The sequence below is a fragment of the Gossypium hirsutum genome, chromosome A08 (assembly GCF_007990345.1).
Source record: "Gossypium hirsutum isolate 1008001.06 chromosome A08, Gossypium_hirsutum_v2.1, whole genome shotgun sequence".
Taxonomy (NCBI): domain Eukaryota; kingdom Viridiplantae; phylum Streptophyta; class Magnoliopsida; order Malvales; family Malvaceae; genus Gossypium; species Gossypium hirsutum.
In genome coordinates this window covers 62,883,552-62,907,093 of record NC_053431.1, presented here as the reverse complement: position 1 = coordinate 62,907,093, position 23,542 = coordinate 62,883,552, and the positions used below count along the sequence as shown (strand labels likewise).

Genomic DNA, 23,542 nt, shown 5'->3' with positions numbered 1-23,542 from the left:
TATTCTATTATTACTAATAAAATAACAAGAAAAATAAACATTCTATGCAATTTTATTTAATTGTTCTAATACATATTTGTTGGGTTACTCCCTCTTTAGTATTTAATATGTACTCCTTATTATCATATGCTGATCCTTAACTGAGTTCATCATTATCTGAATTTGAATTTGAATTTGCATCATTAAAATTATTAAGATTTTCTTTTTCCATGTACTCTTCAAAGTATGAATCATCTCAACACTACTTATATCTATGATTGAAGTTATGAAATATGGAACATAATAATATTAAATATAGCTCTTTCAACAATTAGATTCATGTAAATTGGTTGATGGGCCATCCAAAGAATTAATGTGAACTCAACAAACCAGTCCACAATATAAAACAACTCAAATCTAACTTACTTGAATTTACTAATGTTTACCTGACTTAAAATTTTGAAAGTAAATAAATTTAAAAATTTATAACATAACCATTTAATTATTCGATTTTATCTTTTTAGTTATTTAATTATTCTGAATTTTTGAATGTTTTTTATTTTTATATTAATTTACTGGTAATAAAAAAAGAGAGATAAAATTAAATAATAAATAGATGATTGGTGATGTATATACTCAAAAGTAAATAAAAAAAATTTGGTATAGATGAACATAATATAATTAAATGTACCTATTAAAATTTATATGGCGTAAAATATTAATGTATATAAATATATGACGGATAAGATTCCCACAAATCCATTCTATCACTGTGTAAATGTAATGTTGTTATCATTGTTGAAGGACGGAAGGGAAAGGCAGCTCCTGAGGAAACAGAGCCAAAGGGGACCATTGAAATACTATTTACCATGTTTTTACCTAAAAATTAGGTATAATAAATTATTTGTTTTTAACTTTACAAAAAAAAATTATTTTAATTTATTTTGAGATTGTATTATTTATCAATTGATGAAAAATTAATGTTTTCACCTTAAACTTTTTAATATTTTTAATTTAAAAAATTAATTAATTTTTTATTTAATAAAAATTAAAAATAATATTTATTTTTTTATAATTAGTAAGAAAATGGCAGTGGTACATCATATTTTATGGTTGTAATTGACAGAGGAAAAGGTGGGAAATAAGAGGCGAAAACTGAAACATTAAATGATTGCATAAAAGAATTGTGATGGACAGTTCATGATGTGTTAAGGTAAAGTGCTGGGAAGCAATAAATGTTGATCACTAGAGCTGATAATTGTAGGTAAATTAAGTCTGGCCAGCATTAAATATTCATCACTATAGCTTAAAAATGTAGGTAAATTATGGTGCCATTGCTTCATTTTCACCTGTGGGTAAGAAAGAAATATTGTTGGTGTTGTTTCAATAGGGTTGGAAGCGTTTAATTTATTGTACTAAAAAATTATTCAAAGTTCAATTCTCAAGGAAGAGAGGTGGATCACATGAATCTCTTAAATACCAAGTCTTTCCTTAATTAGAATATCCCTTCTATAGTAATTTGATAGCACAATTAATACTACTATTATACCCTCAAATATTGAAAGAAAAATAGGACAAAAAAGAACACAAGAGTTTTAACGAGGTTCGGTAAATTATACCTACGTCCTCGGCCACTAACACCATATGATAACTTTACTATCTCCAAAATATTACAAACAAATAGAATTCCTTAAGAATTCTCAAATGGGAGAAGAGAGAAAACTAAGAGAGAAAACTAAGAGAGAAAGATTGGTTGGGATGATTGAAATGAGAAATAAGAAGGCCTATTTATAGTTGAGGTTCAAGGACCAAACAATAAATAGCCCATTATCTCAATGACCAAAAAAAATTATCCTATGCCACTTTTTCAAAGTCAACTTTAGGTTGCTAAACTTGCACCACTTTGTATTGTTTGTCATTAATGTTGTCTCCCATTAATGTTAACAATCTCCACCTTGAAGATTTGATTAGAATAATCACATCTTCACACATTTCCTTCAACTCCCCAAATTCGATAAAGCTATCTTTTGTAGTGCCTACAAATGCGCTCTCGAGCGCCATACACCTAAAGGTGCTCAAATTCTCAGGATGTTAATCAAGTTCAAACAATGATTAAACTTGATTGTTGTTACCACCTTGGTCATCATATCTGCGGGATTATCTGCTGTCGGAATCTTCTAAAGTAGAATTTTTCCTTTTTCAAAGACTTCCCGCACAAAGTGATATCTTACGTCGATATGCTTGGTTCTTGAATGATAGACTTGATTTTTCGTTAAATGAATAGCTCTCTGACTGTCACAATATAAACTAATGTGACTTTGAACAACTCCCAAGTCTTTCAACAATCCATTAAGCCAAATAGCCTCCTTAACAGCTTCTGTAACTGCCATATATTCTGCCTCTGTAGTAGACACAGCTACTGTAGACTGTAAGGTAGACTTCCAACTCACTGGGGCTTTAGCAAGAGTAAACAGATACCCCGTAGTTGAACGACGTTTATCTAAATCACCAGCAAATTCGGAATCAACATATCCAACTACAAACTGACCAAGTGTTTCATCCTTCTCAAAAACTAAACCAATGTCTACGGTTTTTCGAAGATACCGTAGAATCCATTTCACAGCTTGCCAATGTCCTTTTCCAGGATCATGCATATACCTGCTCACAACTCCAACAGCTTGTGAAATGTCAGGCCGCGTATACACCATCGCATACATCAAACTCCCAACTGCATTAGCATATCGGACTTTTGCCATATATTCTCTTTCTTCTTTAGTTTTCGGAGATAATTGAGCACTAAGTTTCAAATGAGAAGCAAGTGGGGTACTTACATGTTTTGTGTTTTCATTTACACCAAAACATTGTAATACATTTTTCAGATATTACTTCTGATTCAAACAAAGCTTGCCTCTCTGTCTATCTCTACTTATCTCCATGCTGAGAATCTTATTGGCCTCACCTAGATCTTTCATCTCGAACTCTTGATTCAACTGAGCCTTTAGCTTATCTATCTCTTTTTGGCTCTTCGAAGCGATTAACATATCATCAACATACAATAGTAGATAAATGAAAGATCCGTCATATGCAGCTTCTGCAAATACACACAATTGTCATATTTGCTTCTTGTGTACTTCTGCCTTCTCATAAAGCTATCAAATCGCTTGTACCACTGCCTCGGGGATTGCTTCAATCCATATAGTGATTTGTTCAGCTTACAAACCCAATTTCTACCACCAGCATCTGTGTATCCTTCGGGCTGAGTCATATAGATCTCCTCTTCTAACTCACCATGCAAGAAAGCCGTATTAACATCAAGTTGAGCTAGCTCCAAATTCAACTGTGCTACCAAGGCTAACAAAATTCTAATGGAGGAATGCTTCATAACAGGGGAAAATACATCATTGTAGTCAATTCCCTCCTTCTGAGCGTAGCCTTTAGCTCAATCTTGCCTTGTAGCGAACATCTTTCTTGCTAGGAGATCCATCTTTCTTTGTGAATACCCACTTGCATCCGATTGCCCTTTTACCTTTCAGTAATTGCGCCAATTCCCAAGTATTGTTCTTCTGGAGAGACTGCATTTCTTCATCCATGGCACTTTTCCATTTGTCACTTTCTAAGCTTTGGATTGCTTCTTGATAAGTGACAGAAATATCATCATCAACAACGGGAAGGGCGTAGGCCACCATATCAATAAATCGAGCAAGTCTACGAATTTCTCTCCGTGGCCTTGCAACTGCAACTGGTTTTGGTGTACTTAATGGTTCTTGGGTCAGAACCTCTTCAACCTCTAATTCCTCCATTGTGACTGGAGAATTAGACTTATTAACTGGGCAAATCCCCATCTGCTCAAACTCCACCTGTTTTGGAGTACACTCCACCTGCTGTGGAGTATCGCTTGTCTGAATATCTTCATCTGCTACCTTTTTCAATGTGGTAGATTCATCAAAGGTAACATCTCTGCTACAGATCATTTTCTTTGTGCTTAAGCACCAAAGACGAAATCCCTTCACTCCAGAAGTGATTCCCATAAAGAGAGCTTTCTTTGCCCTCGGATCTAACTTTGACTCCTTCACATGGTTATAAGCAGTGGATCCAAACACATGTAAGGCATCATAATCTGTAGCCGGTTTTCCAGACCATACCTCCATAGGAGTTTTTCTTTCTAATGCAGATGATGGCAAACGATTAACAAGATGGCCAGCGTATGTCACAGCCTCAGCCCAAAATTGCTTGCCCAACCCAGCATTGGACAACATACATCGAACTTTCTCCAACAATGTTCGATTCATATGCTCTGCCACTCCATTCTGCTGTGGTGTATCCCTAACTGTGAAGTGTCGAACAATACCATACTCTTGGCACACATCGAAGAACGGATCACTTTTATATTCCCCTCCATTGTCCGTCCTAAGCTGCTTGATTTTCTTGCCAGTCTGGTTTTCGATCATAGTTTTCCATTTAAGAAAAACTCCAAACACTTCATCCTTAGTTCTCATGGTATACACCCAAACTCTTTTGGTAAAGTCATCAACAAAAGTAACAAAGTAGTATTTTTCTCCCAACGAAGGTGTTTTGGAAGGCCCCCACACATCTGAGTGAACATATTCCAAAATACCTTTTGTATTATGGATAGCAGTGCCGAATTTCACCCTCTTTTGCTTTCCCAGAACACAATGCTATCAAAATTTTAATTTGCAAGCCTTTGCACCTTTCAACAATCCTTGCTTTGCCAGAATTTGCAAGGATTTTTCGCTGGCATGTCCCAACTTCATATGCCACAACTGCATTGAGTCCAATTCTTTGTTACCGGAAGCTGCAGCGACTGCTCCAATAACTGTACTACCTTGGTAGTAATACAAGTTATTTTTCCTGATGCCCTTCAATATCACAAGTGCGCTAGATGTCACTTTTAAAACCCCATCTCTCATAGTAACAACTGAACCATTGGATTCCAGGGCTCCCAATGAGATAAGATTTTTCTTCAAACTGGGCATGTACCGAACATCAGTCAGAACTCTGGTTGATCCATCTTGATTCTTTAATTGGATTGAACCTATCCCAACAGTTTTATAGGCATTGTCATTGCCCATATAAACAACTCCTCCATTTAGTTCTACTAAATCAGAGAACCACTCCCGGTTAGGGGACATATGATAGGTACAACCCGAATCCAAAATCCACTCATCTGAATGGAACGACGATGATGATGCAACCAGTGATAGTTTAGAGTCACTAGTATCATGCTTTGCAACACAAGCATCTACAGCAGCTTTTCCCTTATTCTTCAACTTTGGACAATTTTTCTTCAAGTGGCCTTTCTCATGACAAAAGGCACATTCATCTTTTCCCAAATCTGGACTTTGACTTTGATCTCCCCTTCTGAGTTTTCTTCCGAGGGTGTACGAACGATCTCGGACTACTAAAGCTTCTGTATTTCTGATTGAGTTTTTCTGTTTGTCCTTCTTTCTCTGTTCATAACTGTATAAGGCTGCACAGGCTTCGCTCAGAGATATATCACTCCTGCCATGAAGTAGAGTAGTTTCTAGGAACTCAAACTCCTCAGGAAGTGACCCCAACAGCATCAAAGCCAAATCTTCATCTTTGAATGTCTCATCCATATTTAGCAAATCAGTGACTAACTGATTAAATTTGGTGATGTGATCATTCATTGTGGTATCTGGGACGTAAGTGAAGCGAAACAGTCTTTTCTTCAAGTGGAGCTTATTTTGACTGTTTTTCTTCAAAAAAATTTCTTCAAGTGCCACCCACAACTTATTTGCAGAAGTCTCCTTTGAAAAAGCATACCTCTGCTCTCGAGAAAGGCATGATCGAATTGTGCCACATGCCAACCGATTGATCGCCTTCCAATCTTTCTCCTGTACATCATCTAGTTTCTCTTCATCAATGGCAATGTCTAGACCCTGCTGAAAAAGGGCATCTAGAACCTCACTTTGCCACATACCAAAATGGCCTGTGCCATCAAAGATCTCCACGGCCAATCTTGCATTTGCAATTGTCGGTCTTGTCCACATGGACAATGTTGAAGCTCCTAAACTGACTATTTTCTCCATAATCTTTCAATATACCTAAGGAAATCTTTTCTGATGTGGAAGATCAGTTTAAACTGCAACCACAGAGCATACTACGATTAACCTTCGACTTTGATACCACTTGTTGTTCCAATAGGGTCAGAAGCGTGTAATTTATTGTACTAAAAAATCACACAAAGTTCAATTCCCAGGAAAGAGAGGTGGATCACATGGATCTCTTAAATACCAAGTCTTTCCTTAGTCAAAATATCCCTTCTATAGTAATTTAATAGCACAATTAAATACTACTATTATACCCTCAAATATTGAAAGAAAAATAGGACAAAAAAGAACACAAGAGTTTTAACGAGGTTTAGTAAATTATACCTACGTCCTCGGGCACTAACACCAGATGATAACTTTACTATCTCCAAAATATTACAAACAAATAGAATTTCTTAAGAATTCTCAAATGGGAGAAGAGAGAAAATTAAGAGAGAAAGATTGGTTGGGATGATTGAAATGGGAAATGAGAAAGCCTATTTATAGTTGAGGTTCAAAGACCAAACAATAAATAGCCCATTATCTCAATGACCAAAAAAAATTATCTCATGCTACTTTTTCAAAGTCAACTTTAGGTTGCTAAACTTGCACCACTTTGTATTGTTTGCCATTAATGTTGTCTTCCATTAATGTTAACAGTTGGGCATTGTAATGTCAAGTTGATGGAATGGAGATTATTGAAATAGAGGTTGGAATAGGGTGTTTAAATGTAAGTGATGATAATAATAGTGGTTTTAGATTAATAGAATAGAAAAATAAAATGCGTGATTATTTACGTAAATTGACCTCTCTTTTTTTTTATGTGAAATTCAGTTCTAACGTCAGGAGAATTTTGGAGTAAAATTTGATAGTAGAAATTAGTGGGGATTAAAATTGAGTAAGGAGAAATTTAAAGGAAAGGGAAAAAAGGATGGTGTGTGTGTGTGTTTATTATTATTTCTTCCCCTACCGTCCCATTTAAATTTGGGTAGTTTCACTATAGTCAACATTGTTCCACCAATACAAAAATTCTATTCTCCTTCTTAGCTGACTAAAAAATCCAATTTATTGCTGCTCGAATTTTTCCCCTTTCATCCATATTTGCTGTACCAATCCATCCAAATATCAACTGCTTGTCGCCCCTGCTATGCCGCCTTCTCCTTTCCATCTCCTTCCAATAATAATAATAGTTGCTTCTTTTATTTCCTTTTTTCATTAAATGAAATTTAAAATATAATTTGAGTTTTGAAAAATAATTTAAATGGATTGAAATTTGGAATTGAGTTTGAACATTAAAATTTTATGGTATATTTTTTTGTTTAAAAAAGAACATTAGAGTCAAGTTCACAAGTCTCTGGATGTTTTTCAATGGCATGAAACTTGACTTGAAAATATTATTAATTTAGTTTCAAGAAACATTGAAATATGTAATGATCTGACTTTGTTTGGTTTGGTTTTATTTTTAATTTGTATAATGATTTTCTTTATTTCCCATATATATTTGTGCTTCAAAAATAATATTTTTGAGATTTTATTTTTCTAGAATTTTTATATGAATTTTATATTTTAAAAAAATAATTTTTTAATTTTTTTTATAATTTTTATATAGAATTAAGGTCAAATCAATAAAAGAATATAAAAGTTGAAGACTAAAATTGCTAATATACTAACTATAATTTCAAAAAGTTGAGGACTAAAGGGTTGAAGAGGAATTATACATTATTCTAGGCATTATATAAAAAATCGATGCTCAACAATCATTGAGCTTGGGAGCTAAGTCGTTGTTGTACAATATTTTTATATTATAAATGACATATTTATAAATTATTCAATCAATTTTTAAGATATTTACTTGCCCATTTTAAAAAGATTATTATTTTTTACATGTTTACTTTTTTTTACACATAAGGTAAATATTTTTATTTTTAAAGCGGTGGGTATTTGGCACATTGATAATATATATATTTTTTATTCTACAAGCAACTTTAAAAATTGACACGTCTATTTTTTAAACTCCACAAGTATGATTAAAGTGTCTCGTAGGAGTCTATTAGAATATTAAAAAATAAATATTTAAAAAAAATGATAATTTTTTAAAGTTGTTTGTGACATAAAAAAGAGAGTACATAGTCTGTGTACCAAATACTAACTCTATGTATTATATTATATTATTTTGGCTTAAGAGTGTAAAAAGCCCTCAAACTTTTTCAAGAAATGTAATTAAGCCCCTACTTTTTCTTTGCACTCGATTGGGTATTTGAACTTTCAAAATGCAAAAAAAAGTCATCAAACTTTTTCAAAAAAAGCAATTAAGCGCTTACTTTTTTTTTCACTCAATTGAGTACTTGAACTTTCAAAATGCATCAAAAAGGTCTTCAAAATTTTTCAAAAAAAAGCAATTAAGCCCCTCTGTAACAACATGTTTTCCAATGGTGCTCAAAATGATGGTTTCGAAACCCCGTTCTCTGATGGTCAAGTCTGTAAATATTATTTATTAATATTTACAAGGTCGTTATAGTATTATATTGAATTATGGTTTATTAATTTTGGTTATTTAGAAAGTTAGTCAAGGTACACGTGTATCGGTTCAAAAGTCAGTGATTTTAAAAAATGAGGTATCGAGACCTCATTTCTATAAATCGAGCTCATAAATATTTTTACTAAATATTTACGGAGCTGTTTTATAGGTGAATTGAATTTTTATCGAGAGATTTTAATAATTGGATGATTAATTGAAGTACAAGGACTAACTTGTAAAAACTAAATAAATTAATTGCTATCAATCTTTATTAGCTAAATGAGTCAAACAATATTATTGAAGGGTTTTAAATGGAAATTATGTCATATTCTATTATAGTGGACGGTCATAGCATGGTTTTAAGAGGAAATATGTTAATTATAATATTTAATTAATAATAAAATAAGATAAAAACATAAAACAAAAACAAATAAATCTATCATCTTTTCTCATTTTTCTTCTCCCAATTGAATTCACCATGGATGAACTAAGGAAACATTCGACCATCTTCTTCTCCTTGCATGGTAATTAATTCTAAGCTCGTTTTTCATAAATTTTATATTTTTGAGATCATTGTAGCTTAATCTAGCTAACCCGAGTACTAATTTTAAAGTTCTTAAAGTTTTGAAAGGTTTCACTTGATGTTTTTTTATGTTTTTTCTGTTAAATAGCTTGGTTATAAGTTTAGATTTGATTATGGACTAATTTGTAAAGTGAAATTTGTTAAATTTTGAGTATAGGGACTAAAGTATAAATAATTCAAAATTGGCTTTATTTTTCTATAATTATTGAAAATAGAGAGATGTAGATGGATGAATTTGAAATGGGTATAAAAATTGGAGCTCAAATGTGAAAGTTATGCTAGTTTCGGTTTTAGGAACTAAATTGAATAAATTGTAAAAGTTTAGAAAACTTTCAAAGTGAAATTAATAGGTAATATGCATGTATTTCAGCTTTTTCAAGTATTTGAATTGATAAATTTAACTTAGTTATCATATAGGTCAAGGATTGAACCAATCGGAGTTTAATCGTAAAAAGAGGAAAAAATTGCAAAATAGTCCTTGGTGTTGCATTTGTTGTTGGGCTAGTTAGGTAATTCATGTGCCCGCATTTAGAACAGTGGTAAAAACAATGGGCTTGTTGGACTATATCAATGGCTGGGAGTCTCATAGCCCAAGTTCCTCGTTTTGGGGTTTTTTTTATTTAATTCATAATAAATATTTTAAATTTTAAATTTATAAAATTTATTTATTCTGCAGAAATTTTTTTAATATATTATTTAAAAATAATAGGCTTAATATTGTAAAAATCTCTCAAAATTTGAAAAAAAAGGCAATTAAGCTATTGTTCTTTTTTTTTTTCACTCAATTGTCAAAATGCATCAAAAATGTCTTTTGACCGTAAACTTTAACAGTTGACTGTTGAAGTTAACTGTCCCTAATTTTTTTAGTTAAAGCCACCCTGTGCCACAACCACAGCGTGACATGTGGAAAAAGTTTATAAAAAATAAAAATCAATAAAAGTTATAAAAATTACTAAATTTTAATAAAAATATAAAATATATTTTAAAATTATTAAAAATTATAAAATGCATCAAAAATTCTCTTTAACCATTAACTTTAACTATTAATTGTTAAAGCTAATAACCCCTAGTTTTTTTTTTCAGTTAATACCATTGCGTGTTGTAACACAACATGACATGTGGCACAAAATGATAAAAAATAAAAATCAATAAAATTAATAGAAAAATTATAAAATGTTTCTTTTTGGTGTGATAATTTTTATATTTTTTTATGAATTTTATATTTCTTTCATTTTTTATAATTTTCTTACGACTTTATAAAATTTTATAATTTTTTCTATATTTATATATTTTTTATAAAAAAATTACAATTTTTTACAATTTTTTATGATTTTTATAATATTTTTTATAATTTATAATAAAAATTTAAGTATTTTTTATTTTTTATTAAAATTTAATAAGTTCTATTAATTTTATTTTTTATCATTTTTTTGCCACATGTCACGTTGTGTTTGTGACACATGGTGACTTTAACTTAAAAAAAGTCGAAGCGATTAGCTTTAACGACCAATTGTTAAAGTTAACGGTCAATGAGTCTTTTTGATGCATGTTGGCAATTGAGTGTAAAAAAAAGGGGGCTTAATTACTTTTTTTGAAAAGTTTGAGGGCCTTTTTAATGCATTTTGAAAGTTCAACTATAAAATTGAGTGCCAAAAAAGAGTAAGGTGTAACATCCCATACCCGGTCCGGTCATCAGACCCGAGCTATAAGGTGCTACAAGAAAATACGAAACATTCGATTACATTTCATAGTCCAAATACCAATTCAATATCACTTTGTTCATATAGTATCAAGTACAACATTCAATTCAATCAATTTGGGGTTTATATTGAGCTTACGAAAGCTTAAAACTAATATGGTATCAATCAGGGATCAAATAAAAACAAGAATAAATAGATAAGAAAATTTACAAACTGGGGTCCCATAGTCGTGTTCCCTAACAATATGAAAAGCTGAGGCTGTGTAGGTCAAAAGTGCAAATACTCAAAAGATGTCACACGGCCGTGCCGTTAGATCGTGTAACAAACTGTGATCGTGTGCACTAAAATCCCTTAAACGTGCAGATCACACCGCCGTGTCATATGCCTGTGTATGGCACACAACCATGTGTTAGGTCGTATATTAGGCTGTGTCTACTTGTAGATATCTTTCAAAACAAGCTTTCTAACCCTAAATCACATACACCACAAGCAACATTTTATACCAAGTTTCAACTAGTTCAAAAGCATTAATATTATACCAAAAATATCACTTATAACAATCAACCTAAGTGACTAACCAATATGCCACATTTGGCACCTCAATCCAACAAGTCACGTCCAAACATAACATTATATTCAAACAAATCCAATATGTCATCCAAGGCACCTCAAAACAATTAATATAGCCTACATCATTTGACCATTTTAAACACTTTATAATAATGTTTCCATTCAACCATTCAAATATGCACAAACCTTACCAAATCCATTCAAACTTAGCATACACATACCATTCATTTGCTAGCACATTTATAACATATTACTTTATCACCACATAAGCATTATAACATACATACCTATACTATCAACAAGAATTACCCAATACCAAGATTATTACCAACTTATAATTATATACATATTCACATAACGTTCAAATTGTTATATTCATACAACACATGACATATTCAACCACAAAACTCTCCTAGGTACATACCATGACCAAACCAAAATTATTGCCAACTCTTGAGTCTAGGATTGCCATTGGATGCTGAAGTCGTTATACAGGATCACGTATTTAATCTAACCCATGCATGGAAACAATTGAACGTTGAGTAATCCATACAAATACATCACTATAAACAATATCAATATGATAGGATTTTAAGAGAACTTTAAAGTTTTTATTAAAACATAACATTATACCAAATGTGTTAATTATACCATGATGACATACCATACCCCAATTTCATACCAATCTTTCGAAGTGAAGAATTTACTCCTGACGCTCATCGATACGATTAGCACCCAGTGCCTCATCAGACAAATTAAAGTGATCCAATTATGCCCAGTGCTCATCAATTTAATTGGCACCCAATGCCTCATCGGGTAAGTGAAACATTACTTGTATATTCACTAAGTAACGAATTTTTCCATAGAATTTTCAATTATATCCCCACAATCAAGATTCATAACTCAATTCAACAACTAGTCTCAAAACATAACATTTTTCAATTCAATACAATTTAGTCCTTCATCAGGAGAATCAACATTTCATAGCAACTTGATTCCATCAATTATTTTCTAACTTACTTTTACCTCTGATCATGCTAAACAATGAAAGTATATAGAAATTTAAATGAATTAATTTATGAAATTACAAACCATAAGCCCCAAGCTATGCATATACATTTAAACTTTGTAATATCATTATATACATATCAATTTCACAATAAAATTCAACATCCACTAATTTCCATTCAACTAAACCGATATACCTTAACCCGAATTATACCAATACAATTTGTACAAATCTAACATATATTATATAATATTCACCCTTTTATAATCCATTCAATTCCATAGTATTTACTTTACACCATTAATCAATTGCTACCTCGTCAATATCTATTTCACATAATAATATTTTATATTTTTCGATTTAATCTTTTTTATGCCAAAAACATCACATAATAACAATTCAACTATAAAGCAAAACAATATAATACAAATATATCATCAATTAATAAAGTATAAACCCTTCTCTTTTTCGCCCCTTCCCAAAACCCTAGTCATCATTCTATATAACGCAGAACCCCTAGCCCTCACTCCCCTCCCCACTATCATTCCATTTGCTTTGCCTTTAATTCTCCTTGCTATCGAACTCTACCAAGTATGAGACCTCCAAGAGGTAACCATTTTCTTTTCTTTTATATGGTTAAAACAGCTGGGTCTGATAGTCTGGAGCTTATAAGCATCTTAGTCCTCTGTTTTTCTTTAAATGATTTTAGAGTCATGTTCTGTTATTTTAATGTTTGATTATGGGCAGGCCGTGGTGGTGGTGGTGGGTTTAGGGGCAGAGGTGATGGGGGGAGAGGGAGAGGAAGGGGTGGTGGTGGTGGTGGAAGAGGTGGCGATAGGGGAGGCAATGGCATGAAGCCCCGTGGTGGTGGCCGCGGTGGAGGAAGAGGACGTGGTGGTGGAAGAGGAGGAATGAAAGGTGGGAGCAAGGTTGTAGTTGAGCCCCATAGACACGAGGGAGTTTTTGTTGCCAAGGGTAAAGAAGATGCTCTTGTTACTAAGAATATGGTTCCTGGTGAGGCTGTCTACAATGAAAAGAGGATTGCTGTTCAGGTCATTTTGTCTCTCTAATTACTCAATCCATTTCCATTCTCTTATTTACCACGATAGGATCAGTGATACCATGTATTGAATATACTTCGTTTTTGGCTATTTGTTTTTTTTTTCTCTAAAACTTGCTGTCAAGATTATGATAAATTTAGCAATGAAAAATTGAGGGTCTTCATGATTTTTTTCACTTAACAGAATGAAGATGGAACCAAAGTTGAGTACAGGGTTTGGAACCCTTTCCGATCCAAGTTGGCAGCTGCAATTCTTGGTGGTGTTGATAATATATGGATTGTAAGCATTCACATTTCCTTTTTTATGCTTGTTCATATAATGTCATGATATCTCTTAGGAAGACTTTTAAATACCTGACAACTGTTTAATTCTGTTTCTTTTTGGGGTTTAATCAAGAAACCCGGTGCTAAGGTTCTCTACCTTGGAGCTGCTTCGGGTACCACTGTTTCTCATGTATCCGATGTTGTTGGTCCTGTACGTATAGTATTATTCCCCAAATATCCTATTGTCATTGTATGTTTATTCCTGGCTGAGTTGCTTATTGTTTGTTCATTTCATTTTCCTTCAGAATGGAGTGGTTTATGCTGTGGAATTTTCTCACAGAAGTGGTAGGGATTTGGTCAACATGGCTAAGAAGCGAACGAATGTTATACCTATCATTGAAGATGCTAGGCATCCTGCTAAATACAGGATGTTAGTTGGCATGGTGGATGTGATATTTTCTGATGTTGCGCAGCCTGATCAGGTTTGGTTTTTATGTATTTTTGCAACTCTATTTTTGATTCAGGAAATATTGGAAAGCAATCAGTTTTATGTGCTTAATTAATTGGTAGTTTGAGATCATGTAGTTTGCATCTCTATGACCTACATACATTTCAAATTTTTTATTCTGAATATGCCTCTACGTGTTTTGATTGGTTTCTTTCTCTTTTGGCTTCTTATGTGATGATTCTTAAATCTTTTGTTTTCAAAATAGTTCTTTTGATCTTCAGACTTTGAAAAAGGCTGTATTTGTTAAAATGCAAATGATGAACTCTACTCGGATTCCCCTTCAGGACTTCATGGATGATGCAAAATCGAGTATCTGATGCAATATTAAATGCAAAATCGAGTATCTGATGCAATATTAAGTCATCAACCTTAAATAATTTGCAAATTTGGTTTCAAGAAAGATTTTCCTCTTTTGAGAAATGTGTTTTGGGTTTTTATATACTATATCAGTATCAAGTATTAAGCCTACAAAGAGTTGAAAATTATAGATACTCTACTTCTTTACCAGGAAGTATGTCTATGAAACTCTTGTATAGCAGCCTAACTTTTTAACAGTCCAACTGTTAAAATTTTCAATATAATTGCATTTGGTATGCATGAAAATTTTCAAATCAATCTGATATTTCTATCCCATTGATGTATATTTTAACAGTTGAAACGTTTTTTAAATGCAACAAAAAGTAAATTTAATTTATTCCAAACTTGACATGTATGATTTAGGAGAATGGAACATGAAATATGATGGTTTTCTCTTAGTTGTTTTTATTTGACTTTATAACCAAGCAATGGTGAAATACTCTGATTGTTAGTCTCCAGCCTGCTGAAATTATCTTTCATATCCTTTGATCCGTGGAGATGAATTTAAGATGATTCTGTTGCTTTGCAGGCAAGAATTCTGGCTTTGAATGCATCGTATTTCCTGAAGGCTGGAGGTCATTTTGTTATTTCAATCAAGGTTAGTGAATTTTAAACGTAGTTGAAGTTGAACAAGAATCCTACAGCTGTGCATTTAGACATCAACTTGATTAGATTTTTAATTTGTTCAGGCAAACTGCATTGACTCAACGGTCCCTGCTGAGGCTGTATTCCAGAGTGAAGTTAAGAAATTGCAACAGGAGCAGTTCAAGCCTTTCGAACAAGTCACTCTCGAACCATTTGAGCGTGACCATGCATGTGTTGTTGGCGGCTACCGCATGCCAAAGAAACAGAAAGCTGGTGCAGCCTAATGTTTGGAGCTAGCCCGGCTTTTTAATCTTATGGTTCATGTTTGATTGATGTTGGGTAGAGTTTGAGAAAATAGTTAATGTAATATCAACTTAGTTGATTTTACGAGTCAATCTAATATCAGCTTCTGTTGGAATATCAACTTATATGGAAAATGACTACAAACATCATTAGAATATTATGATTTATGAGTGTGATTTTGTATTTTAAAGATTTTTTAAAAATATAAAACCAATAGAATCAAACATTGTGAGATTTAAATAATATGATTTTGTTTGCACAACTCATGCACCACGAGCAAGTGCAAATCACTATCACATACACACATCTACCAACGTGAACACGAATAAGCACTCTTAACAAAAAAATGTATATGATTGTTACATAAAACTTAATAAAATTAAATATCAAGATTCGAATTGACTCCAATATACCCACATCAATGAACATCGATAATCAACTATGTGGGAAACAAAAATGGCGTAACGTGAAGACGCGGAGGCAACTCAACTCATTTCCAATTTGGAGTTGCGATTTGTTCACATAACTCAGTGCGTGAAATTGTAAAAGAAAAGTTTAAATATTTCAAATTAAAATTTACTTCTTAGACTTTAATTTTGATACATTGAATCCTTGTAATTTTTTTATTTAAAATTTTTGATCTCTCTATTTAATTTTTCAGGTAAAATAACTTTTTTAACCCTCAACATTATAGTTTTTTATTAATTTGGTCATAACCCTTTAAGATTACATAAAAAATTTAAAAGTAATTTTTTTATATATTAAAAAATTAAATTAAAATATATATAATTTTTTTGAAATAAAAAATTATGAAAAAATTAAAAAAATTAAAATAAAAAATAAAAAACAAAAAACCTTTTTATTTTTGTTTTTAAATTTTAAAGAGTTTTTATTTTGTAAAAAATCATAATTATTTAAATTTTATTTTTTAAAAAAATAAAAAAAATATTTTTTAAAATTACGTTCTTTTAAAGGGTATAAACCAAATTGACATAAATTTGTAAATGTTGAAGGTAATAAAAATTTAAAAATTTTAAAAACCAGCTGGCCCGTAAATCGGTATGGATTGATTGAACTGGACTAAAAAAATTAGTCGAATTGGCAATTGAACTGGTTTTTATAACTTTTTTAAATATTTTTATTTTTAATTTTTAATAAATTATATACTTTGAACTGGTCGGATTGCTAATTCTAAGAACCAATTGGTCATATTAGTTTGAAATTGGTTAAATTTTTGGTTTAATAATTTTTTTTTAACTTGGTTCAACTAGTTTGTATTGTTTCGTGGGTCAATTGATATTTTACCTCTCATCAGACTGATACCCCAACTAATTCTCGATTCGACTGGTCAATCCAATCCGATTTAGATAATATTGAATTTTAGAATTTTTGTTTACTTTTGACATTGTTAATTTTAAGATGGAGCAAGAATTTTAAATAAAAAATTCAAGGACGAAATTTTAAAATTTGAAGGAGTAGAGGTAGCTTTGAGAAATTTGAACTTAAAAGAAACGAAGTGCGTGGCATAACTAACCATCTGCCCGTTTCCGCAATTTTCTTCATCTTCTTTCAAATTGCAGTCAAAATCAAAATGTCCTCTCTCTCTCTGTCTCACAACTGAATCAACAACAGTTCCATAAATTGGATTTCATTTTATGAACAAGAATTTTCCCTCATTCTCTCTTTTATCTAAATCTTAAGATTTGACCTAATCTTGAGAATCATAATTAGAATTAGAATTAGTATTAGAGAGAGATTCTAAGATTTCAGCATTTTCGTGGCAGAAAAAAAAAAAAACTACGTAAGAAAATTGTATATTAAAAATCCCTATACAGAGGGGAAAAAAAAAGAAGCAAAGTGCGAAAGAGTGAGGCGTTTTTATTTTTAAATAGAATGAATTGTTGGATTTCGAAGCTTAAGGACAGAAAAAGAAAGAGAGAGTAGGGATTAGGGTTTTCTGGTGCGCCGAAAGTTTCCAATCGACGGAGGTGTTAGGGTTTTGTAGGTGAAGATGGCAGAGGTGATATTACATATATACGATGTGACCAACAGCGGATCGGATAAAACGAACAACACCATTGTTCATATCAACAAGATCTTCAAGGATAGGATAGGCCTTGGCGGTATCTTCCACAGCGCCATTCAGGTCTCTTCTTTCTTACTCTCTTTGTGAATTTTGCATTTTTATTACATTCTTTGCTATTGTGCTAAACGAGACCTAGGTTTTACGGTTTGGAAAATTCTCTTGGAATTTCTAGGGGTTAACTTGTTCAATTACGTAATGCAAATATTTTGATGTTGATTTTGGATAACATGTGTTCTGCTTGTTGCATTTAAACTATTGCAAATATTTATTAAAGAAAAGGGCGCTTTAAATATTTATTTTGCTTAAAAGGAATAGTTTCAACTTTCAAGGTAGATCGGAAAGGAAAGGAGAATGCCACAAAGAAACAATTTATGGTTACCCGTTACCCTGCAGAGGAAATGTTAACATTTTTATGTCATCCTAATTTATCGAATTTGATGCGATTGGAAATTTGGATTTCACAAATAGTGAACGATGTGCGATAAAACATATATTAATGTGATATTCATGATTATTTTTCAAATTGTAGATTTTTTGGAAACCAATATAGTGGTGTATTTTGAATTTATGTTTTTATAGCTTTCAAATAGACAATCATTTTGAACTTTTAACTAATTTATACATAATGTATTCATTTAATTCTCAAATTTATATGACAAATGAAATTCAAATCCAAATCCTCAATTCATGTTTCCAAACATAGCACTAAAGAACTTTCAATGAGACGAGTTGCTAGGCTTTGGCCAAAGTTTTTACATAGTAGAGGGCTTCTGCATCTTTTTTGCTACTAGATGTGAGGTTGTTGTCAATTCTTTTTATCTTTTTCTAGTTTTATTTGAAAGAACTTATAGAACCTTCCCACTATTCCACTTTATCTTGGGGAATCATGCATCTAAATTATGTTAACTGGGGATAGATATAGAGAACAGTATCTCTTCTGGTTTCTTGTAGTTCTAAGTAGTTAAATTTTCATTGTTGTTTTCTATGGTCTACTTTCTTTTATCTGAATGTTTCTTTATGGATATATCACATGTTAGTTCTCCAAAGTGAACATTTTCAAAAAGTATTTAAGTGGTCAAACTTTGGCATACTAGAATGGATATAAAAATTTTTGTGGTCAACTTTACAGTACCCTATTTTTTTTTTAATCATAAATTTGTTATTAATGCCTTTCTTTGTCAAGCTAACTTTATTTGCCTTATTGACAGGTATATGGAGATGATGAATGGTCTTTTGGATTCTGTGAGCAAGGGTCTGGTGTTTTTTGTTGTCCTTCTAGAAAAAATCCATTGTATACATATCGTGAGTTCATGGTCCTTGGAAGAACTAACTCTTCAATATTCAAGGTAAACCAGATCTTGCATGAACTTAGTAGAGAATGGCCTGGAACTTCCCACGACTTGTTATCCAAAAATTGCAACCACTTCTGTGACGAGTTATGCGAAAGGCTGGGTGTCCAAAAGCTTCCAGGTAAACTTAAGATTTGTTGAACTTGAATTCTTTTTGATGGATTGAACAGCTGTAGGAAACCTTAATGATTACTGCTTTACTTATCCCTGTAACTTTGTAGCCCACTGGCAGATGGCCAAGTTCTTTAATATAGGTTTTAGTTGACTTGTCGAGGAGAGGTATCTTTTTCTTTGATGAGCATTATTCCATTATTGGATGCTGTTGTTCATCGGATAGCAAGTATGATATCAAAACGTTATTATATGCCTCACCTCATGTAACTCATGTCTGGTCTCTTGCTTGAAGTAAAGTGGTGAAGAATGTTGTGGTTAATGGTACCTATTAGCTTGTGAGCGGTAAATATGAGTTGGGGCTGTACCGCTCCTGTTCTATCATCCATGTATTTCAGTGATGAGCCTGAATATCTGAGGAAAACTGTTTGTATTAGGGTGTGAAGCTAGGGGCAATCATATACTTTCATTTCACTTGGCAGGCAGGTCAATCGCTGGCTTTATTTGAGAGATAAGATGTGACCACTAAGAGTGAATAGGGCACGCTTTTTATCAGTGCACTTCCAATTTAGGTGGCTTGCTTGTTCTTACAATTTTTGAACAGGTTGGGTCAATCGTTTTGCCAACACTGGTGATGCTGCTATAGAAATGGCAGAAAATACTGCCTTACGGGTAAGAGTCCCTTCATTAGTTCACAATTGTAATAATCTGCCAAAAGTCACTACATTTCCATGACTAGACAGGCAATGCTTGTCAAGATAACTCGTATGACTATTACATAAATATATATCATATATATTTGCACTTTGCATGTAGATGATTTTGTACATGTAATCATGTGCTTCCTGACATAGCTTGGTCTCTTTTTCTGTATATCGCTTGAGTTTATTATGATATTTAATTGATGAATTCGTTATGAGGATTCTTTGTCCTTTTCAAAGGCGTCTTTATGGAGGTGTTTGCCTTGGAAATTTATGAAAATAGAAAAAAAATAAAAATAACGATGGTTATAAGTTAAAACTTGAATCTAAATTCTATGCATGTTGTGAATGGTCCTACAGCTTTAAGTTTAAATCCTCACTATGGTTGGTGTTTGAAATTGCTGTCGTGGTAATTATTGCAGTTTAAACAAGCCAAGACTGAGATAGTATCAGCCAGCAAAGTGGCATACCGTTTCCTTGTGGGCGTAACATCTGGATCTACCGGTGGTGATAATCCCCATCCCCCTCGCAATTCAAACAGTGGAAGCCCAAGATTCCAATCAGCTTGCTTTAAAAACCTCATCACTGCAGGTGCTAAACCATCTAACAGTTCTGAAATTGAGACTTAGGAGGGCGATGTCGTTCTTCAGCATCAACGGCAACACAATTCTGCACACACATTGCAACAAACTTGTCACAATTCCGAAAGACCATTGCGACAAAGTTCACATCAATTGGAGCAAACATTGCGACACAATTCACTCTAATTGAAACAACCAATGCATCAGAGTTGATTGCTTGATATGTGACAAATGATTTTGTGGAAGCGTCCTTTGTTGGTTTACTACTAAAAAACTATGCATATGGTCAGTTAGTGTGTATGTATGAAACCAAATTACTTACTAGGATGAAACCCAAGAAGTGTGGGCCGGTAGTCAGCGATATAATAATAGGATATTCTAACTATAAGATGTGTGGTTGATGCTCACTTTATTCCTTAATCATATGATTAGGGGTTAGTTCTTTGTTCATGGGAATGAAACACGTTTCATAGTTAGTTATTTATCTCTTTGGAAAGTACTTGCAATGAGAGGATTAATCATTTTGGTTGTGGTGTTACGACAAAAAGATAATAGGGTACTATTTTCTTTCTTATTACAAAGCTAGGAAATTTACCCCTATTGATATAGATTATAGTGGTTGATATTGAATTCAAACATATAAATGTAGTTGAACTGATACAAAGTATAGCAAGTATGGAATTAGAAATTTGTACACCCATGTTGTAGTAGGTCGAAAAATATTGTACAACTGATTATTTTAGGCAATGCTTTAAGTTGTAGTTATTAATTGTTTTTTTTTCAAAAATGAATTCTTAAATATTTTTGATTTATAATTATCATACAAATTATGTATTTTAAATTAATTTTGTTTTAGTTAATTGCGAACATTTGTTGAAATCAAGGTTTTGGAATTGAATTAGTGGTTGAATTGGTCAGATCATTGGTTCCTGATTTGATCGGTTCGATTGGTTAAATCAATTTGTCTAGTTTAAATTAAAGAAATTATTTAAAGTTATAAAATTTGATTCAAACACCAATCATTCAATTTTCTTCTCGATTTAATTAATTTGTACTGTTTCACAAGTCAATCAATTTTGTTAGCTCGATTAATCAACCGAAATAGTCAAGAGGGGTGAATTGGCCTTTTAAAAATTCGTGGAAGTAAAAGAAAAAGTATGAAACAATGAACATAAAAATTTATAGTGGTTCTATCTTGATTGCCTACTCCACTACCTTAGCTTTCCACAACTAAGGATTTTCTCAAATTCACTAATTTGATGAATCTTTGAGGAGAAGGTTTAACCTTACAACTATATTAAGATTTCTATCCAAATCTTAAGATACAAACCTTTTCAAAAGAGCAAACAAAGAAACAATCTTTACAAGATTAAGATGTTTGCCAATTAAGCACTAAGATAAAGAAAACACTTGAGTTGATAGAAAAAATTAAATGCTCACAAGTGTATATAAGAAAAATATGAAGAATTGAAGCACTGATAGGATTACTTTTTGACATTTTTACTCTCTTGTTATTGTTGAACCTTTGGAAGCTGGTATTTATAGTCCCAAATTGATTTCCAACCGTTGTGGTTGTTGTGGAATTGAATAGAGCCATTGGAGATGTAAAAATCAATGCGTTAATGTCATGTGCAACAATAGGTATTGATACCTTTTGATGGACATTGATACTTATGACATTTAATGTTCAATTTAGTGATCGTTGACCCTTTTCACATTGATACTTGGAGAATTTTATTGATACTTGATTAAAGATATCAAAACATCGAACCTTAAAATGATATTGATACCAGGGGAAGGTATCGATAAATTTTTGGTAGGTATTGGTACTTAACACTTTTGCTCAATTTTTCCTCGAAGTTAGAATGCCAATTTTGTATCGATACCAGAAAAGATATTGATAAAAATATGACGGAATCGATACTTAATGATAAGTATCGATACTTTTTACTTTTGCTCAAAAAATCCTTGAAGTCAAAATAGTAATTTTGTATCGATATTAGGCATGAGTATCTATAAAAATGTCTAGGTATCGATACTTAATGATAAGTCTTGATACGTTTGATTTTTGCTTAATATTTTTGAACCTCGAAGCTTAATATAAAGTATCGATACTTTTTGGTAGGGACCAATTTTTTTGCTTGTTTTAGTCCAAAATATTTTCTAAGTGTTCAAAGTAATTTTTAAAGTGCTTGAAAATGGATTAGAGTTTAGAAAAATTTTGAAATAGATTTTTACTTTAAACTTCATTAAGTCTTTATTCAAAAATAATTTTTATTCAAAAACATTATCTTTATTATATAAAAATATTATATATAAAAAAAGCTTAGTTCAACCAAATCTAAAATTAAAATAAAATATTAATTGATATTACATCTTAAAATAAAATTACAAAATTTTTGAGATAAAATGACCTGCTATTATAAAAAGCAAAGAGTGGTAAAACAACCCATGGTTTTCGGAAACCAACCACAGGAAAGTACAGGGTCCAAAAAAATGAATAATGAATTGGAAAAATAAAAGCAGAAGATGGAGGGACATTTAACAGCTTCCTTTCATTTTAGCGTCACCGAAAAGAAAACTCTTCAACTATCTCTGAAAATGCATTGTCCATCGAAACCAGTTGAAGCAGCTTGTCCATAGCGCTAATTCACAGCATAGTCTAGTTCTGCACAAAGTAGGAAATCAACGATTAAGGGGAAACGAATCCGACCTCGCTCCCCGCAACACTTCCGCCTGAATCAACGCCGGACCATCCTCAATCCAGTAGACATAATGTTTTCGGAGAAAGCCTTCCCTGTTAAACTATATTAGAGAAGAACTAAAAGAGACAATAATGATCAAGAAGAATACACCTTTCATATATCTTGACTTCTGAATACATCTACTATTTAATAGAGAGTAGGAGCCAACTTTATTATTAACAACTAACAGCTAACAGACTTAACAGCCTATAACAGCCTAACTAACTTATTAGTTACACTAACATTCTCCTGGTCTCTTAAAAAAATCTTTTGCTTTTAAAACACAGTCATCACTAGATAAAACTCGGAGAGCATGGCGAAAGGTTGCAAACTGCTTCGGCGTGATGGGCTTGGTGAGGACATCTGCAATTTGTTTTTCAAATGGAACAAAGTTGACCAGTAGTGTTCCATCAAGAACTTTCTCTCAAACAAAATGATGATCAATCTTCACGTGCTTAACCCT

The 23,542-nt window shown here is 32.2% G+C and overlaps 2 protein-coding genes and 1 non-coding gene across 4 annotated transcripts; all 3 read left to right on the top strand.

Moving 5' to 3' along the window:
* The first annotated feature begins 12,857 nt into the window (after positions 1-12,857).
* Positions 12,858-15,690, top strand: LOC107908112 (rRNA 2'-O-methyltransferase fibrillarin 1). Of its 2 annotated transcripts, XM_041074453.1 has the most exons (7): positions 12,858-13,039; positions 13,178-13,482; positions 13,675-13,770; positions 13,888-13,965; positions 14,060-14,236; positions 15,149-15,217; positions 15,309-15,690. In XM_041074453.1, the coding sequence occupies exons 1-7, from the start codon at positions 13,024-13,026 to the stop codon at positions 15,486-15,488; spliced, it is 921 nt and encodes a 306-aa protein (XP_040930387.1). In that variant the 5' UTR covers positions 12,858-13,023; the 3' UTR covers positions 15,489-15,690. The 2 variants fall into 2 exon arrangements, with proteins under 2 accessions (XP_040930387.1, XP_016690892.2); XM_016835403.2 differs by lacking the exon at positions 13,888-13,965.
* LOC121205467 (small nucleolar RNA snoR60) lies at positions 14,511-14,583 on the top strand. The gene has a single exon (XR_005900544.1). It is a non-coding gene; the product is annotated as a small nucleolar RNA snoR60 (small nucleolar RNA).
* Positions 15,691-17,038: 1,348 nt separating the features above from the next.
* On the top strand, positions 17,039-20,819 carry LOC107908222 (deubiquitinase DESI2). Its single transcript, XM_016835487.2, has 4 exons — positions 17,039-17,653; positions 18,802-19,063; positions 19,658-19,725; positions 20,177-20,819. The coding sequence occupies exons 1-4, from the start codon at positions 17,519-17,521 to the stop codon at positions 20,381-20,383; spliced, it is 672 nt and encodes a 223-aa protein (XP_016690976.1). The 5' UTR covers positions 17,039-17,518; the 3' UTR covers positions 20,384-20,819.
* The last annotated feature ends 2,723 nt before the right edge of the window (positions 20,820-23,542 follow it).

Bases quoted from the DNA above. Each gene is read 5' to 3' on its own strand.
- LOC107908112 (XM_041074453.1), top strand. The intron at 13,966-14,059 runs GTACGTATAGTA...ATTTTCCTTCAG, and splicing joins TATCCGATGTTGTTGGTCCT to AATGGAGTGGTTTATGCTGT. The intron at 15,218-15,308 runs GTTAGTGAATTT...TAATTTGTTCAG, and splicing joins ATTTTGTTATTTCAATCAAG to GCAAACTGCATTGACTCAAC.
- LOC107908222 (XM_016835487.2), top strand. From the start codon at position 17,519: ATGGCAGAGGTGATATTACATATATACGATGTGACCAACAGCGGATCG. The intron at 19,064-19,657 runs GTAAACTTAAGA...ATTTTTGAACAG, and splicing joins GGGTGTCCAAAAGCTTCCAG to GTTGGGTCAATCGTTTTGCC. The intron at 19,726-20,176 runs GTAAGAGTCCCT...TAATTATTGCAG, and splicing joins CAGAAAATACTGCCTTACGG to TTTAAACAAGCCAAGACTGA.